Source organism: Macaca mulatta, chromosome 6, assembly GCF_049350105.2.
Source record: "Macaca mulatta isolate MMU2019108-1 chromosome 6, T2T-MMU8v2.0, whole genome shotgun sequence".
Lineage (NCBI taxonomy): Eukaryota > Metazoa > Chordata > Mammalia > Primates > Cercopithecidae > Macaca > Macaca mulatta.
Genome location: NC_133411.1, coordinates 118,216,668 through 118,235,979, shown reverse-complemented (window position 1 = coordinate 118,235,979; position 19,312 = coordinate 118,216,668). Strand labels below are relative to the sequence as shown.

Sequence of the window (19,312 nt, the reverse complement as noted above, 5' to 3'; positions counted from 1 at the left end):
GACCAGCCTGGCCAACATAGTGAAACCCTGTCTCTACTTAAAAAAAAAAAAAAAAACCAAAAAAATAGCTGGGTGTGATGGCAGGCACCTGTAATCCCAGCTGCTTGGGAGACTGAGGCAGGAGAATTGCTTGAACCTGAGAGGCAGAGTTTGCAGTGAGCCGAGATGGCGCCACTGCCTTCCAGCCTGGGCAAGAGAATGAGACTCCGTCTCAAAAAATAAAATAAAAATAAAGTTGTTGCTTTTTTTTTTCCTACTAGGGAGAAGTGTTGAGGAAGGGTTTCATTCCTTTCCCTTGTTGGCAGTCACTCCCTTTCACAACTGAAGTGGGAGTGACACTCCAGCTTTCTATACCCTGCAGAAGTGGAACTCCTACAAATGGTGTATTTCTAAAATTACTTTTTATAGCTGTTTACTGTACTGACTTTTGTATCTTGATGTTATAGCTGTCTGTCTTAATCTGTTCCTGCTGCTATGACAAAATACCTAAGACTGGGTAATTTATAAAGAAAATAATTTATTTCTCACAATTCTAGAGCCTAGATGTTTAAAATCAAGGTGCCAGTGGGTTTACTGTTTGGTGAGGGCTGCTCTCTGCTTCCGAGATGGCACCTGGTGCTTGTCTTCACACAGCAGAAAATGAAAGAGCGTGAAGGGCTAAGTAGTTCCCCCCCAGCCTTTTTATAAGGTACTAGTCCATTTATGAGGGCAGAGCCCTTATGACTTAATCGCTTTTCAAAAGACCCCACCTTTTATTACCACCACAGTGTGGATTAAGAATTTTGGAAGATGGCACAAACATTCAAACCATAGCACTGACACTATCACTAAATTTTTTTGTATGTCTCAGGTTTTTCTTTTAGATTTCTTTTCACTTTAATAGAGTTTTATTTTTACTTTTTACAAATTTTATTTCTACATTCCTAGTTTTGTTAGTATCTCTTGTTTTCCTCTTTCTCCCCCTCTCCCCCCGCCCACCTTTTTTTTTTTTTTTTGGTCTTACGATGGTTAGAACTTTACATGTTAGGCCGGGTGTGGCGGCTCACCCCTGTAATCTCAGCATTTTGGGAGGTTGAGGCGGGTGGATCATGAGGTCAGGAGTTCAAGACTAGCCTGACCAACATGGTGAAACCCCGTCTCTACTAAAAATACAAAAATTAGCCGGATGTGATGGCACACGCCTGTAATCCCAGCTACTCAGGAGGCTGAGGCAGGAGAATTGCTTGAACCCGGGAGGCGGAAGTTGCAGTGCCTTGAGATCGTGCCACTGCACTCCAGCCTGGGCCACAGAGAGAGAGACTGTCTCAAAAAAAAAAAAAAAAAAAAGAATAAAGAACTTTACATGTTAAGTAGAAGTGATGGTTGGCATTTTAAGAAGGAAATGATACTGACACTTCACTGTTCAGTGTAATTTTGCCATACCTTTTGGACTGATTAGTTTTATAAGGCTTAGTAAATTCTTTTCCATTTTTAGTTTCTTGAGAGTTCTTTTAAACTTGAATGAATGTTGAATTTCATTGAATGCTTTTTCTCCATCCACTGAAATGTTTATTAATGAAAATAGAAGCAATCATATCTAATGAGTCTGTTTTGGAATAGACTCAGTATATACTGTTTTCAAATATATTGCTGTAATGGCTTGCTAATATCTCAGAATTTTTGTTTTTTTATCACTGGAATTGATATCTTAATTTTTTATTTTTGTGACTTGTCTGCTTGTCTGGCCGTTTCTTTTTTTCTTTTTTTTTTTTTTTGAGATAGAATTTAGCTCTTGTTGCCCAAGCTGGAGTGCAATGGCGCGATCTCGGCTCACTGCACTCTCTGCCTTCTGGGTTCAAGCGAGTCTCCTGCCTCAGCCTCCCGAGTAGCTGGGATTACAGGCATGTGCCTCCACACCCAGCTAATTTTTTGTATTTTTAGTAGAAACGGGGTTTCACCATGTTAGTCAGGCTGGTCTTGAACTCCTGACCTCATGTGATCTACCAGCCTCTTGGCCTCCCAAAGTGCTGGGATTACAGGCATGAGCCACTGCGCCCAGCCTTGTCTGGCTAGTTCATGAAGATTTTACTCTGCTCTTCAAATGAACTTTAAAACATGTCTTTAAAACAAGCTTATGAAATCCTTTTCTGTTCTCTGGATAAACAGGTTTAGCACTGGAAATCTATTTGTATATTTGGATAGAAATTTCTATTAAGACCTGTGGGCCTATTGTTTTGCTTGTGGGAAGATTTTTATTCCTTCACCCGAAGTCAGGGCCTTACTCTGTCGCCGGCTGGAGCGCAGTGGCACAATCACGGCTGGCTTCAGCCGCCACCTCCCAGGCTCACGTGACCTCCCACCTGAGCCTCGCATGTAGCTGGGACTACAGGCACACACCACCATGCCTGTCTAATTTTTACATTTTTTATAGAGATGGGTTTTCACCATGTTGCTCATCTGGTCTTGAGCTCCTGGGCTCAAACTGCCCACCTGCTTCAGTCTCCCAAAGTGCTGGAATTACAGGCATGAGCCACTGGGCCCAGCCTAGTGTTGTCCTTTTAAGTTATACTTTTAGTGACCCTTATTTTTATGATTTACACATTAAAGAAACATTCATCTGATAATCTTAATATCTGAAGTCTTCATAGGCATTTTCCGTTTCCTTTTATTTTGTTAATTCTTGTCAACATTCTTTCTCATGTATGTTGTACTTTTTATTGTGAGTTCATATTCTTTGAAATTTTACATGTGAGAATTCTGACCTGGGTTGAAAGTGAGGTGACTTTCAACTGAGAGGAATTAGCTTTGTTCCCAGGTACTTGGAACACCGCTCCCTAAGACTTAACAATATTCTCACTTTGTGGTTTGTTGGCTCATACAGGTTGTATGAATTGCAGCCACAAATCTAATGAGATTAAGCTGTGGCTTTGAATTGTTAGGCGAGATATTCCTTCTCTTTTCCACCATTCACCCCCTACCCAGAGTTAAGACATTTGTATTTGCTTTGAGTTGTGAGGTTTAAAAAATTTTTTTTATCTGTCATACTGTTAGAAACAGAAATTGAGAAGTTGAATTTTCATGAGATCTTGTTTTATACATGTGTTTCTTATTCTCTAATGTTTGTGTGGTTAGAAGAAGGATCTCATGTCCTAGGTTTCCCAAGATAATTCCACTTCACACTTTCTATTTTTGTCTAATAATTAAATATGTGTTTTTGCATTCTGAAGTGTCTTAGCCTAATTTTCAGTGGTCCATAAAAACCTGTTGCTAACAAAGTGATTAAACATTTTTCTGCCAATTACAAAAGGAGCACAAGTGTGTGAAAGAAAAGTTGGAAAACAAAAAATGCCTTCCAAAGGCATAAAAATCACTCATAGACCCAAACTGAAATATAACTTTAACACTTGAATATATTTTCTTCCAGTGACTATATAAAACTTTTTATTGCACTGTGCTTGTAAAAATGTGTGTAACTTCAGTAAGTTAGCACAGACTGAAGTCAATATAAACACCAACCAAGTCAAGAATTAGCATGTGGCCGGGTGCAGCGGCTCATACCTGTAATCCCAGCACTTTGGGAGGCCGAGGCAGGTGGATCATTTGAGGTCAGGAGTTTGAGATCAGCCTAGCCAACATGGTGAAACCCCATCTCTACTAAAAATACAAAAATTATCCAGGTGTGGTCGCAGGTGCCTTTGATCCCAGCTACTCGGGAGGCTGGGGCAGGAGAATTACTTGAACCCAGAAGGCAGATGTTGCAGTGAGCCAAGATTGCACCACTGCGCTCCAACCTGGGCAACAGAGTGAGATTCTGTCTCAAAAAAAAAAAAAGAATTAGAATGTTACTAGCACATCCTTCTGCTATAATACCTTTCAGCATTTTGTCTTCCTCTTCTCCGGAAAAGGTGGTTATTCTCTCTTGGTATGTAACACCATAGATTAATTTTGCTTGTTTTTGAACTTTTATAAAAATGGAACATACAGCATGAATTTTTTGTATTTGGCTGTTTTTCATTTCATTCATTTTTATGAGATCCATTTGTGTTTGTAGTATTCCTGTTGTGGGTAGCTGTAGTTCGTTTCTGTTTTATAGTATTTTGCCTACAAATATATTCTGTTATATTCACCCATTTTGCTGTTGAACATTTGGGTTGTTTACAGTTTGAAATTATTATGGACATTGCTTCTATGAACATTTTTAAAAATTTCTTTATTTTTTTAGAGATGGGGTCTTGCTCTGTTGCCCAGGCTGGAATGCAGTGCCAAGATTATAGCTCACTGCAGCCTTGAACTCCTGGGCTCAAGCAATCACCCTCCACAGACTGCCATATAAGTGGGACTGTAGGTGAACATTTTTATATGTCTTGGTATGCATTTGGAAGATGGACTTGCCTGACCATATCATATGCATATGTTCAGGTTTAGTAGGTGCTTCCAAAAAGTTTTCCAAGATGAATGCAGAGATGTATATTTACAACTGTAAAGTGAAAGTTGCTTAAAATCCACACTAACATTTGATATGGTTAATATTTTAATTTTCATCTCTGGTGTATAATAGTAACTTGTTCTAATTTATTATTTCAGCCAGTTTATGAAATTGATACCTTTTCATATGTTTCTTAGCCATTTGTGTATCCTTTTCTGGAATGTGTCTCATCATGTTATCACATTTCTTTTGGATTATCTTATTCTTTTTTATATTTAGGAGTATGTTATATATGCTGTATGTGAGCACTTTGATACTTATATGTAATGTACATTTCTTTTCTCATTTGTGACTTTCCTTTTCAGTCTCTGAATGGTATCTTTTTATGAATGGAAATTTTAAATTCCATTGTGCAGTTCATTGGCCCTTTATTTCTTTAGGAAATTTTACTTTTTGTTCCCTTTTTTAAAACATCTTTCTTTACTCCAACAATATAAAGATTTATAGTTTTTTTGGATTTATTGTTTTGCCTTTTACATTTAGATCTACAGTCCTTTTGGAATTGAGTTTTGCATTTTGTGGAAAACAGGCAAAATTTTGTTTCTGCATCAGTATCCAATTAATCTAGTGTGTTCAATGAAAAAACGTATCTTGTCCCTAGAGCTCTGTAATGTAGCATTGTCATAAGTCAATTGTATGTAATGTGTATCTGTTGCGGGACTCTGTTCCTGTGTTGGTCCTATATGATACTAGTCACATGTGGCTGTTTAAGATTAAAATTAATATAGGCTTGAACACTGCAGAATTTCATCATCACAGAAAGTTCTATTGTTTGACACTTTTCTTTTCTTTTCTTTTTTTTTTTGAGATGGAGTCTTGCTCTATTGCCCAGGCTAGAGTGCAATGGGGCAATCTCGGCTCACTGCAGCCTCCACCTCCCGGGTTCAAGTGATTCTCCTGCCTCAGCCTCCCAAGTAGCTGGGACTACAGGCATGTAGCACCATGTGCGGCAAATTTTTGTATTTTTAGTAGAGACAGGGTTTTACCATGTTGGCCAGGCCTGGTCTTCAGCTCCTGGCCTCAAGTGATCCACCCACCTCAGCTTCCAAAACTGCTGAGATTTCAGGCATGAACCACCACGCCCGGTCTGTTGGACACTTTTCTATCCTATTCCATTGATACATTTGTCTGCCTATTCCCTAACAAGCCTCTTATTAATTATCATAGGTTTTTAGGATTTGTCTTCTGAAAGAGTTACTTCTTTGTACCTTGTTCTTTTTAATGATAACTTTGGTTATTCTTGGCCATTTACAGTCCTGTTTACATTTTAGAATCACCTTGTCAATTTTCCCCAAAAAAATGCCTGCTGGGATTTTATTAGGATTACATTTAACCGATATATTATTTAAGGAGAATTGAAATTCATGAAACTGAACCAAGCCAATGAGTATGGGATTTTTCTCCATTTAGTTATGTCTTCTAAAATGTCTGTGAGTGATATTCTGCATCTTTCATTGAGTTTATTTCTAGGGATTTGATGTTTGTGGTTGCTGTTGTAAACAATAACCTTTTTAGGTAATATTAGTAATAAATTTAGTTTTCTAGCTCTATGTTGGAATGTGATAATACATTTTTATATCAACTTTGTATCTGTCAACCATCTAAAACTTATTACTGTAGAACTTTACTTGTAGGTAGTTTCTTCCATTTTTTTTTCATATGTAACCATGTTGTCTGTGAATAATGAGATTTTTCCTTCCTTTCCAATCCTTAAACATTTTATTTTCTCTCATTTTTAATTCACTGGCAGGCACACTCACTTGATAGGTGTTTGAGTATATGTATTCAGCTCAGATAGCATGGACTTCTTAATGGAAACTGTGGAAGCCAGCAAACAATAGTAATACATCTTTATAGTGCTCCAAAAAAGAAAAAAAAAAGGCATCTAATGTAGAATACTGTTTTCATTTGAATATCCTTCAAAAACAAAGACAGTCTGAGACATACTGAAGCAGAGAGGGAAGTTGTCACCGGCAGACTCATAACAAACATTAAAAGATGTTATTCAGGCTAAAGGAGCATCAGACAGATGGAGGCATGGAAATGGAATAAGTAGACGTTTTCAGAAAGGGATATTGAAGGTGTTTGAAACAGTCTTGATAATGTTTGGTGGGGCTTATATGTAGGGTGAGCTATATGAAAATAACAACCATGGACATGAAGGAGTTAAACTGTTATGAGAGTTTCTTGCATCTTTTGGGACCTGGTAAAAGAACTACAGACAGTGCTCAACTGGTTTTGTTTATGATTTTTCAACTTTACAATGGGTTTAGTAGGGTCTTAAAAGCATTTTCAACTTAATGATATTTTCATTTTATACTAGATTTGTCAGGACATAATCCCATTGTAAGTCAAGGAGCATCTGTAGTTTGAAGTAGACGGTAAGAGTGTAGGGCACACTTTGATATAAGGACAAGCTGAAATGGACTTGTCCAAACATAAACCACAACCAGACTTCTATGATGTTAAGACAATCTACATGCAATATAATTGCCTGCCGGAAGAAAACTTAAAATGCTCATTAGAGAAAGGTAAGTTATTTAGAGCTTCTAGGAAATATTATCCAGCATACATCAAGGATACATTTTGTAATTTCTAGGAAAACCAGTAAGATAATGGTATTTTAAAGGATACATCAAAAAAGCTAGTAGATGAAATGAAATGGAATAACAAAAAAATTATCATTACCGAGGAATTCAAGAAGGGAGGAATAAAGGAACAAAGGACAGGTGAGATGATTGAAAATAATAACAAGATGGTAGATTTAAACCAGACTACATTGGTAATTATGTTAAATGCGAATGGATTAAATATTCCAACAAAAAGAGAAAGATTATCAGATATTATATAGAAGCGAGTAAGACATACCTATATTCTGTTTATAATAAAAGCACTTTACAAGTAAAGGCACAGGTAAAATGAAAAGATGGAATCAGTATTGTTGCAAATACCAAAAGAAAGCTGATGTGGCTATATTAATACCAGACAAAATGGACTTAAGGAGAGAAGTATTCTGAGAGAGAAGAAAAAAAGAAAACCATGATAAGTGGGCCAATTTATCAAGAAGACATAATTCTAAATATGTTTTCACATAGTAACACAGCTTCCAAGTATGTAAGACAGAAGCTAAAATAGCTAAAAGAAAGGTAGATCCGTATTCCTAGCTGGAGATTTTAAGTACATTCAAAGTAACTGGTAGAACAATAAGATAAAATTAGTATTAGTAAAGAAATAGGAAATTTGAATGGTATGATTAATCAACTTGACCTAATTGACATTTGTAGAACATTATATTCAACAACTGAAGGCTTTACATTATTTTTAAGTGCATATGGGACATTTGCAAAAATATTCTTGGTCATAAAGTAGTATCATCTTCAAAGAATTTAAATTATATAACGCGTGTTCTCTGATCACTATAGAATTATATTACAACCCAATAACAAAAAAAATAGGCTGCAAATATTTGGAAATTAACCAAGACACTTCTGGGTTAGCCTATGAATGAAAAACAAAGTCACTGTGGAAATTCAAAAACATTTTAATCTGAAAAATAATAAAAATAATACATATCAGAACGTTTGGAATACAGCTGAAGCAGTGCTTAGAGGTAACTTTATGCTTTAGATGTATAAATTAGTAAGGAACAAAGGTTAACGGTCAGTAGTCTAAGCTCTTATCTCAAAGGAGCAATGAATTAAACCCAAGGAAGTAGAAAGAAGGAAATAGTATAAAAGTAGAAATCAATGAAGCAGGAAAGTTCTACAGTCAATTAGTTAAGAAAACTTTTTAAAAATGAAAACCTCTAATGACCTGATTAAGAAAAATGAAAGAAAACACAAATACTCGTATCAGGGATGAAAAAAAGAGATATCACTACAGATCTTCTCTATATTAAATTGTTAATGAAAGGGAATTATGTACAACTTGATAATACATTTGACAACTTGAATGAAAGGTCATAATCCCTGAAAAACACAGTTTACTCAGCTTACCTATAAAGAAATAGAAAATCTGAGTTGTTCTTTGTCTATTAAGGTAGTTGAATTTGTCAAAAACCTTTCCACAAAGAAAATCCTAGACCTGATGGCTTCACTGACAAATCTGCCTTACATTTAAGTAAGATATAATCCTGGATTTACACAGACTCTTCTAGAGAACAAGAAGAACATAGATTTATTTGTGTATTTTATGACTTTAGTATAATCTTGATAGGAGAACCGGACAAAAGCATGACAAGACCATTTTAAGCCAATATTTCTCATAAACATAGATAAAAGAATAATCCAGTGAGATATAAAAGGGTTAATGTATTGTGACCGACATGGATTTGTTTGGGGAATGTAAAGTTAAGTTGGTTAAATGTTTTAAAAGTAATAATTTGGCTGGATGCAGTGTCTCATGCCTGTAATCCCACCACTTTGGAAGGTCGAGGCAGAAGGATCGTTTGAGCCCAGGAGTTCAAGACCAGCTTAGGCAACATAGTGGGACCCTGTGTCTACAAAAAATTTTAACAATTAACTGGGTGTGATTCATGCCTGTGGTCCCAGCTACTCAGTAGGCTGAGGTGGGAGGATCTCTTAAGCCAAGGTTGAGTCTGCAGTGAGCCTTGATCTGGCCACTGCACTCTAGCCTGGGCAACAGAGCAAGACCCTGTCTCAAAAATAAAAAATAAAATTAATCAATGTTATCTATCACTTTTACAGAATAATGTAGTGAGTTCATAGGTCCATAGAGAAAAAAATTGTAAATTTTGTAGAATTTACAAAAAAATTATTTGACAAAATTCAGCATGTGTTTATGTTTAGAAAACCTCATCAATTTATGAATAGAAGGAAGCATTCTTAATTTGCCAACAAAAAACATACAGCTAACATCATATTCAATGAAAAACCACTGATTTGTGTGTAATACATCTGTCCCTCTATTCAACATTGCATTGAACTTTTTTCTTTTATTCTTTTTTTTTTTTTTTTCTTGGAGACAGAGTTTTGCTCGTTGCCCAGGCTGGAGTGCAATGGCGCAATCTTGGCTCACTGCAACCTCCGCCTCCCAGGTTCAAGCGATTCTTCTGCGTCAGCCTCCTGAGTAGCTGATATTACAGGCATGCGCCACAATGCCCGGCTACTTTTGTATTTTTAGTAGAGATGGGGTTTCTTCATGTTGATCAGGTTGGTCTTGAACTCCCAACCTCACGTGATCCTCCTGCCCAAAGTGCTGGGATTACAGGCGTGAGCCACCGCCCCCGGCCGCATCGGACCTCTAACCAGTATGCTCGGCCAAAAAATAATATAAAAATTAGAAAACGTAAACCCCAAATACATTGCCAGCAAATTATTAAAATAGGTGAAGTTAGCAAGGCGATTGGATACGATGCCAATTATTATAATATATGTACTAGCAACCACAAAGTGTAAAAGTTTTTAAAATACGTGTAGAATAGCATTGAAATATGTAAGATGGCTAAGAATAAATTCAATTAACTTGAACAAGACTTCTATACTGAAAATTAAAAGTGCCGACAGACATTTCTAAATACTTACGTGGAGAAATTATTCCATGTTTATGTAGGAAATTCATGTTATTATTTACAGTGAAATATAGGAATGACTTCGCCTCATTCCTTATTTATTGTGTATCTACTAGTTAGAAAATAAGATCTACTGGACGATTTTGCAGTTGTGTGTATGTGTAGGTGGTCATTTGCTGGTGGATAGAAGATAGGAGAAATCTAGAGATAGATTAAAAAGAATATACAAGTATGAGAAATAATTTAAGTGTAGGCTTTGATTGTTATTCAAAATAAATACCTTGTTAACTCTTGGGATATTTATTTTGCCTTAGCAGTTAATAAAAAGACAAGATAATGTTAGTAAACTAAGTTAAAATATAGTTGATTTTGACATGTATATGTAAAATAGCTTTCTAATAACATTTGTCATAGTTTGTCATAAATGCATTTTGTCATAAAGTTTGTAGTCTGAATTTATATCTCAGTTGTGATAATAGGTGTAAATTATCAAAATTCTGTGTGTCTAAGGAATTCATGTACTAAAAGGAAATGCAGGGTAGATAATTATAGAAGACTGATTTAAGAGGAATTTTAAATGTTTTTAGGGCATTTCGGAGGCATATATGTAAATATAAATATGAGAGAATATAAAATAAATATTCTAATGGACTTGGAAGGGTAACCAAGACTTCTTCAAGTAAGGATCAAATTATATTTGATTCTCAACTTTGTTTTTCTAGAAAAGATACTTTAAAAGTGAGTTATTTCTGGCTCCCAGAAGATGAGTCATAAGTGTGTAGATCCATGCTATTGGTTGAAACTCTTCTGAAAGTTTAGCTGATTTTTCTCTCCCTGTGCCTAAATCTTCATTTTAATTTACATTCTTTGTAAAGATAATGTTGCAGTCAAGTAGTTGCAGTCAAGAGGTTGCAGTCAAATGTAGGCTGGGACTGCAGTCATTTGAAGGCTTGACTAGGGCTGAGATAACTGCTTTCCAGGTTGCTCATCCATGTGGCTGTTGCTGGAAGACCTTAGTTTCTTGTGGATTTTGTCAGAAACAGTCAGTATTTCACCATGTGGGCTTTCCATGGGTCTACTTGAGTGATCTCATGATGTGGCAGCTGGTTTCTTCTAGAAAGAGTGAACAGAGAGATTAAGGGAGGCACAATTCCTTTTATTACCCTATTCTTGTACATCACACACAGTCACATCCATCACACTGTCTTCATTAGAAACAAGTCACAAGAGAGGGCTCTAATAATGAGAGCAGTTTATTAACTTCCCTAAATGAAGTTTGAATCCATGTGTGCCCAAATACTTAGCACTCTCTTTCCATTATATGACCACATTTCCATCAGAGAAAGGAGCACAGAATTATCTCGTTCATTCATTCATTTGTTCAGTAACTGTTTAAATATACTGCCAGACAATGTATTAGACAAAGTGTATGTAAATAAAAAATAAACAAGGCCTTTGTCTTTAAATTCACTAGTTTACTGTGAGAAGTGTATCTTGCAGGTCCATGTTGTTCCTTGTAATCCTTAAAGATTATTCCTATTGTCTGTCCAGAGCTGCTGGCATAATACTGTAGTTAAAATGATAAAGTGATGACTTCTAGATTAATAATTGAGAGACCTAGAAATTAATACATCTCTGATTAACTCTTTTAATTCTTAGCAACATGTTTATATATTTGTTTTAGTACTAGTAAGAAGTATGTAAAAACCCCAAATTGTTTGAAGTGACTAATTGTCACAAGTAGAGAGGAGTCTGTTATAAACATGTTAGGTGAATAGTACATGGAGCAAATAACTGATCAACAAAGGAAGTGTCTATTTAGAGAAAAACTAAGTGTTCCCAATTTACCTTAGCTACAAATTTGGACTGAGTAATCATTTTAATCCTGACCCTAGCTATGGTTTTTATTCCCTACTTATCTCCTCCCTGTTTTGCTTTTTTTCTTGTTTTTTATACTTAGAGATAGAAATGAGAATACTGTGGTAGACAGAATATAGAGGTCTCGGATTAAATAGAAATAATTAGTATCTACAGAGAGATTTTAGTCTATATTCATAAAACAAGAACCACTATTAAATAATAAAGAATCACAGAATAAGAAAGTATGAGAAATTAAAAAGATTGTTACAGAGAATAATGAAAGGCTAAGAGAATAAGGAAAGGCTAAGTGAAAGAAGGAAAAGTGAGTGAAATCTCCCAGTCTGTAGAGTGAAAATATGAAAGAAAAGTTTAGAGACAAATGATTAACCCGTTTGGACCAAATAAAGAAAAAGTAGTACGGAAAAAGATATATTTGAGACCTGTACAAGAGTCTCTAAATTAAAATGGTTCTTCCAGTGCTGTGTAGGAAAAATTTAAACATGGCCTGCCCCAAACAAGTCTTTGTGAAATTATAGAATACCAGCTATTGAGACAAGACCCTAAATATCCAGACAGAAACATTTGGTGTTTCTACAAAAGCAGTATAAATCAATAGACAGGTAGGACACAGTGCCTTTCAAAGTTTAGAAAAAGTGATTTTGTCTTGAACTGTACTAAAGTGTGAGAGAGATAGTATATTCAGATGTCCAAGGACTCAGTGTTTGCCTCCAACATATAGTTGTTGAAACCGTTATTTGAGCATCTTCCAGTAAAGGAAAAAAAATGATAAAAACATGGAATTCAAAGTAGGGGACTTACCTGAACAGGTAGTACAATCAAAAGATTTCCACAGAAGTAGCTGAGTAATAGCCCTTGAAAACAGGTAGACTAAATTTAGATCAGGATGTTAGACGGCTCGGAAAAGAGTAAGAAAAAAAGTGGAATCACATTAAAGAAAAGTTTAAGAAACAGGATGATTTCCATGATTTCTGCATTCTTCCCAATGCCTTTCCTCTCTTTAGCAGCATTCCTATCACGTATTTGCACCAACCATGCTACCAAAGGTGCCGCCATTCACCATTGTCCTCCATGTTGCTAAGTGGTCAGTGATAGGCCTTCATCATACTTTAACTTCTGGCACGGTCAGTTCTGCCTGAAGCACTTTCTTCACTTGGTGTTCGCACTTCAGGACTTAACTTTTCTCTCACTGGCCTCTCTGTTATTTTTTTCTGGTATAGGTTAAGCATCCCCAATTTAAAAATTTAACATTTAAAAAATGCTCCAAAATCTGAAGCTTTTTTTTGGAGACGTAGTCTCACTGACCTCAGGTGATTGCTTGCCTTGGCCTTCCCAAGTGCTGGGATTACAGGCATGAGCAACTGCACCTGGCCCCAAAATCTGAAACACTTTTACTGCCAATATCATACCATAAGTGTAAGATTCCGCACATCAGTACTTAACAGAAACTTGGTTTCACGCACACAATTATTAAAAGTATTGTATAAAATTACTTTCAGACTGTGTGTAAGATGTGTAGGAAACAAGTGAATTTTGTGTTTAGACTTGGATGTCATCCCCAAGATATCTTATTATGTATATGCAAATATTCGAAGATTTGAAAAAATCCCAAATCCTAAACACTCCTGGTTCCAAGCGTTTAAGAAAAGGGATACCCAGTCTGCTTCTTTTTCCCTGGGCTCTTCATATTTGATTGTCTCAGGGCTTAACTTTACTTCTCCATGTACACCTAGAGATCTCATCCAAGTTCATACGTGTTTTAGTATAATCTATGCACTGACAACTCCCAAATTATACTAACAGCTCATAATTTTTCAATCAACTCCAGACTCCTATTTAACATTTCCTCTTGAATGTCTAATTGATATCTCAAACTTAATTCATCCAAAACTGAACTGAATATATTTTCTTCAAATCAGCCTCTTACACAGTTTTTCCTACATTAGTTGAAATTAACTCCATTTTTCCCATTGCCCAGCCTTTAAAACCTGGAGTCAACCTTGACCTTCTTTCATATCCTATATTAGTAAATTTTGTTGATTCTATTTTTACAGTATGTCCAGAATCTTGTCATTTCTTACCCCCTTTGTTTTAACCCTGGTCCAAACCACTGTGATCTCTTGCCAGTATTATTTTGATAGCTTTGTAACAGTGCTCCCTGCTTTTGACCTCATTCCCCTTCATGCTATTCAACACAGTAGCCAGAGCGTTCTTCTTAAAACAGAAGTCAAATGTCTCTTCTGTGCTCAGAACTTCGATGGTTTTCCATCTCAGAATAAAACCCACATTTCGGCCAGGCACTGTGGCTCATGCCTGTAATCCCAGCACTTTGGGAGGCCAAGGAGGGTGGATCACATGGTCAGGAGTTTGAGACCAGCCTGGCCAATATGGTGAAACCCTGTCTCTACTAAAAATACAAAAATTAACCGGTCATGGTGGCGCGCGCCTGTAGTCCCAGCTACCGGGAGGCTGAGGCAGGAGAATCACTTGAACCCGGGAGGCAGAGGTTGCAGTGAGCCAAGATCAAGCTACTGCACTCCAGCCTGGGCAACAGAGCGAGACTCGGTCTCAAAAACAAAAAACAAACAAACAAAAAAAACATTGTTAATTCGCACCTTTGTTTTTGCCAGTATGTTAAGATTATTATTTTTTTATATTCCTTTTCTCTTCAGCTGTTGCTAACAGCCTCTTTTGATTCAGATACTTTAAAGGATCATAACTTGTTACTGAATTTGTAATTTATGTGGGTGAATGTGGGTGTGTACTCTTACATATGTTAATATATATCTGTCTGTGATTAGAGAGGTAACATATACAATTAAACTCATTTGCAGAGCTATTGTCTAATAAATTTGCATTAATGATGAGCAATTAGCAATAGCTCAAGTGTTTAAATGATTAAGGTGTTTAAATAAAAAACTTAACCAAACTTTCAAAAAAACCACAGGTTGCAACTTCTCAAGTAGTACTTTTCAAATAGTAAATAAATGCATTAATTTCAAAACAGAAGTTCTTTTTGTATTTGTTCCATGATAAATTATAGTTTTTCCTGATTGAAAATAGGTTATTTGGGATTAAATTATCTGATCAATTGACTATTGCAAAGATTAAATACATCATTATTTACACACATTATTAATTGTTATAAACCATTACACATTTTTAAAAAATGAAGTTTGTATTCTTACAGTTACCTTTTAGCAATTCCAGGGCTAAAGGAACTTTACTGCTTGACAGAGAAGCAATGATAGCACAGTGTAGTAGACTCCCAAATAGTTTGGTAGTCAGTACTTCTAATATTGTAAAAGTTTATTGTTTAAACTTTTTTATTATTTAAATTATTGTAAATTTAATAAAAAGTACGTGAGTCAGTACTTTTAATATTTTTGTTTGTTTACTTATAAATTATGTATGTGTTGTTGTCACTGACAGTCTTAGGGATGATATATACTTAGTTGAGTTTTGTCAAGAGGAGATGTAAATCTGTATTTCAGATAGCCATTTTGGTATTTCTAAGGGTTTTTGATTGGCTTGTCAAATCATGTTGCATTTTGCTTGTTTTTATTTATTTATTTTTGGGACGGGATCTCACTCTGTCACCCAGACCTGGAGTGCAGTGACGTGATCTCGGCTCACTGCAGCCTCTACCTCCTGGGCTCAAGCAATCCTCCCACCTCAGTTGTGCACCACCACGCCTGGCTAATTTTTGTATTTCTTGCAGAGACAGGCTTTCACCATGTTGCCCAGGTTGGTCTCTAATTCCTGAGCTCAAACTGATTTGCCCACCTTGGCCCGCTAAAGTGCTGTAATCTAAGGTGGATTACAGGCATTTGCCACCGTGCCTGGCTACATCACATTGTATTTTTCTAAGTTTTATTATAAGGCTTCCCTAGGAGGAGCGGAAGTATCATTTTTGCTGTTTTTTTGCTTTTATTATTAATCTGTTGTTCAATTCATTGTTTCTTTGTAGGAATCTCCTGTGGCTTATCCATAGTGTGAATAAAAACTAAATCACATCTATAATTCTACTGAACTAGTCATACAGACACTGCCATATATGTCACAATACACTGAAAAGGAGCCAGCAGGTAAGGAAAGTCAGTTCTACATTGAGCACTTCTTGTTTCTCCCTCTGGGTACCTTGAGTACCAGTAAGTGACATGTGATCATCTGACATATTATCTTACTAAAGCCTGGTTTTGATCCATATATTGAATATTTGTAAAGCTTAGTTTCTAATTAGAAATTCTGATATTTTCTTTCCATACCCATTTAGCTTGGAAAGCTTTATGCTTTCCAGTTTGGAGACTATTCTTTTGGTAGAATTGTTAAGGGCATTGGTTCTGGAGTCATACTGTTAGATTATTAGACAAGTTATCCAACACTTAATTTTAACTTTAATTTTTCAATTTTTAAAATAGAATACAGTATCCACCTCAAGATTACTGATGGGGTTAAGTAAGTGTAACACTTGATATTATTATACTTGATATGTGTGTATATTATAAATACATGTTGTTTCTGTTTCCTCCTTGGAAGTGATTATATTTCTTATTTTAATGCAACTAAAAAATTATGTAACTGTTTCATTCATTCATTCATTTATTCATTTTTTTTGAGACGGAGTCTCAAACTGTCACCCAAGCTGGAGTGCAGTGGTGCAATCTTGGCTCACTGCCACCTCCGCCTCATGGGTTCAAGTGATTCTCATGCCTCAGCCCCCCGAGTAGCTGGAATTACAGGGCATGTGCCACCATGCCCAGCTAATTTTTGTATCTTTAGTAGAGACAGGGTTTCGCCTTGTTGGCTAGGCTGATCTCGAACTCCTGGCCCCAAGTGATACGACTACCTCAGCCTCCCGAAGTACTGGGATTACAGGCATGAGCCACCACGCCCAGCAACCGTTGCATTTATTGACTGTACCATATGCTGTGAGAAAATATTTTGTTTAGTTGCTGCGTAGTACGTGTAATACATAATTGACTAAACAAACTTACACTTAATATGCATGTGTGAGTAATAATGTACTACTTAGTGAAAGTTGCTGCTGTTTACTGCTATATACCCCTCAGTCATCAAAACTTAATAGTCAAGTCATTTAAATGCTGATGGCTTTTCTTACCGTAACATATACCATTCATTGGTAGTTTTGAAGGCAGGGTAGTGTGTGTTTGACCTGGCTCATTGCTGTTTTCTTTTGCATAGTTTTATCTGACGTTAATCTTTGGGACATATTTATTGTGGTCTGGTTGATTCTTCATGGTACGGATACCATTTAAAGAGGTTACTTGTTATCTTTGACATAAATGTTTTCATTCTTAAAGTAATTGTAACCATCATATCATATGCTAGTAATTGACTCATCAAATATGTATTGAGCACTTATATTAATATATAAGGTACTTAATTTGGAAGATCTCCAGTCCATAAAGAGCTTTGGCAGTATAATAATTTGGCATATGGAAAATATTTTTTTGGTAGGTTTCATCATAAGAATCTGAAATATCTTGAACCAAATTTTAAAACATATTTTTTGAAGGAAAGAGGCCAGTAACTCTTATTATATAGTACTTCATGTTTAATTTTCTAGTGAGTGAAAAATAATGTTTTATAATACTAGTGAGGTATACTTCATGTTCAGAAGCATATGATTTGATAAGTAATAAAATATAAACTGAAGTAGTTTTCCCCGACAGGTTGCCAGAATAAAGCACATTGCTGTGTCTGTTTTAATTTTTTAACTTTTTTTTCAGCAATGGACCAAGAATCTGGTAAGGCTGCCTGGCCCAAACCAGCAGGAGGATATCAGACAATTACAGGCAGGAGATATGGAAGAAGACATGCTTATGTCAGTTTTAAACCATGTATGACCAGGCATGAAAGAAGCTTAGGTCGGGCTGGTGATGACTATGAAGTGTTGGAACTAGATGATGTTCCAAAGGAAAATTCCTCAGGTGTGTAACATATAATTATTTAAAGGTTATTAATAGTTATATAGGAATTGATCTTATAATTAAGTTTTTGGGTGGGTATTATGCATGTCTGTGAGTGCAAATGCAGCACATTTCCTATCAAGAAATTCTATTTTGAAATTATTATTGAATTTAATACTAATGGTGTATATATTTAAACATAGAAGAAAATAGAATATAGCCAATCATTAAAATATAACTATGCTGTCATAGTAGTGATTACAATGTCATAACCTCCAGCCGAAGGAAATCATCTTTGCATCAAAAAGAAATGTTTTGAAATTTTTAAAAACGTCGATCAAGTAGAGATATTTTTTCCCTGCATATGATATTTAAATAACTTTTCTTCTTCTTCTTCTTTTTTTTTTTTTTTGAGATGGAGTCACGTTCTGTTGCACAGGATGGAGTGCAGTGGTGCGATCTTGGCTTACTGCAACCTCCGTCTCCCAGGTTCAAGCGATTCTTGTGCCTCAGCCTCCCTAGTAGCTGGGATTACAGGTGTTTGTCACCACACCGAGCTAATTTTAGTATTTTTAGTAGAGACAGGGTTTCACCACGTTGGCCAGGGTGATCTCAAACTCCTGACCTCTCAAGTGATCCACCTGCCTTGGCTTCCCAAAGTGCTGGGATTACAGGTTTGAGTCACCGTGCTGGCCTTCCTTTTTTTTATTTTATTTTTTTACTTTTTTAGATGGAGGTTTGCTTTGTCAGCCAGGCTGGCATGCAGTGGCATGATCTCGGCTCCCTGCAACCTCTGCCTCCTGGGTTCAAGTGATTCTCCTGCCTCAGCCTTCCAAGTAGCTAGGACTACAGGCATGCGCCTCCTCACCTGAGTAATTTTTGTATTTTTTGGTAAAGATGGGGTTTTGCCATGTTGCCCAGGCTGGTCTCGAACTCCTGACCTCAAGTGGTCCATCCAGCTCAGCCTCCTGAAGTGCTGGAATTAGAGGCATGGACCATTGTACCTGGCCAACTTTTCTTCTTTTAATTTTATCTCTAAATTTAACTTGACTTGTTTATTTTTTCATCATACAAAATCCAAAGGACAAGGAAGGCTTATTCAATTAAAATTTCTTAGTGATTTGGTGGTTTTGAAAAAGTATTTTGCAGCTATCCCATGTACCATAATTGCACATTTTTGGACTGGATTTGTCTTCTTCCTCTTGTTCTAAGCAAACTTGACATTTCTAGATTATTTTTGCTGTCATATGTAAGAACCTGAATTACTGACTAAGGTCATCCCATTAAAGAACCCTTTGTTCCCAGCTACTCAGGAGGCTGAGGCAGGAGAATTGCAAGAACCTGGGTGGCGGAGCTTGCAGTGAGCTGAGATTGCGCCACTGCACTCCAGCCTGCGTGACAGAGCGAGACTCTGTCTCAAAAAAAAATAAAACAAAAAAACCCTTCATACAATATGTCATAGCCAAACTTCAGTTATTTTACAATTCATGAATTTTTATTCCAACA

The 19,312-nt window shown here is 36.2% G+C and overlaps 1 protein-coding gene across 1 annotated transcript in view; it reads left to right on the top strand.

Annotated features, from left to right (window-relative positions):
- Positions 1 to 19,312, top strand: part of PJA2 (praja ring finger ubiquitin ligase 2) — a 74,076-nt gene that overhangs the window by 11,006 nt on the left and 43,758 nt on the right. Inside the window, exons 2-3 of the mRNA XM_015140547.3 lie at positions 15,844 to 15,961; positions 17,627 to 17,827. Of these exons, the coding sequence (XP_014996033.2) occupies positions 15,931 to 15,961; positions 17,627 to 17,827 (232 nt within the window). The 5' untranslated portion in view covers positions 15,844 to 15,930. The remainder of the gene's footprint in view (positions 1 to 15,843; positions 15,962 to 17,626; positions 17,828 to 19,312) is intronic.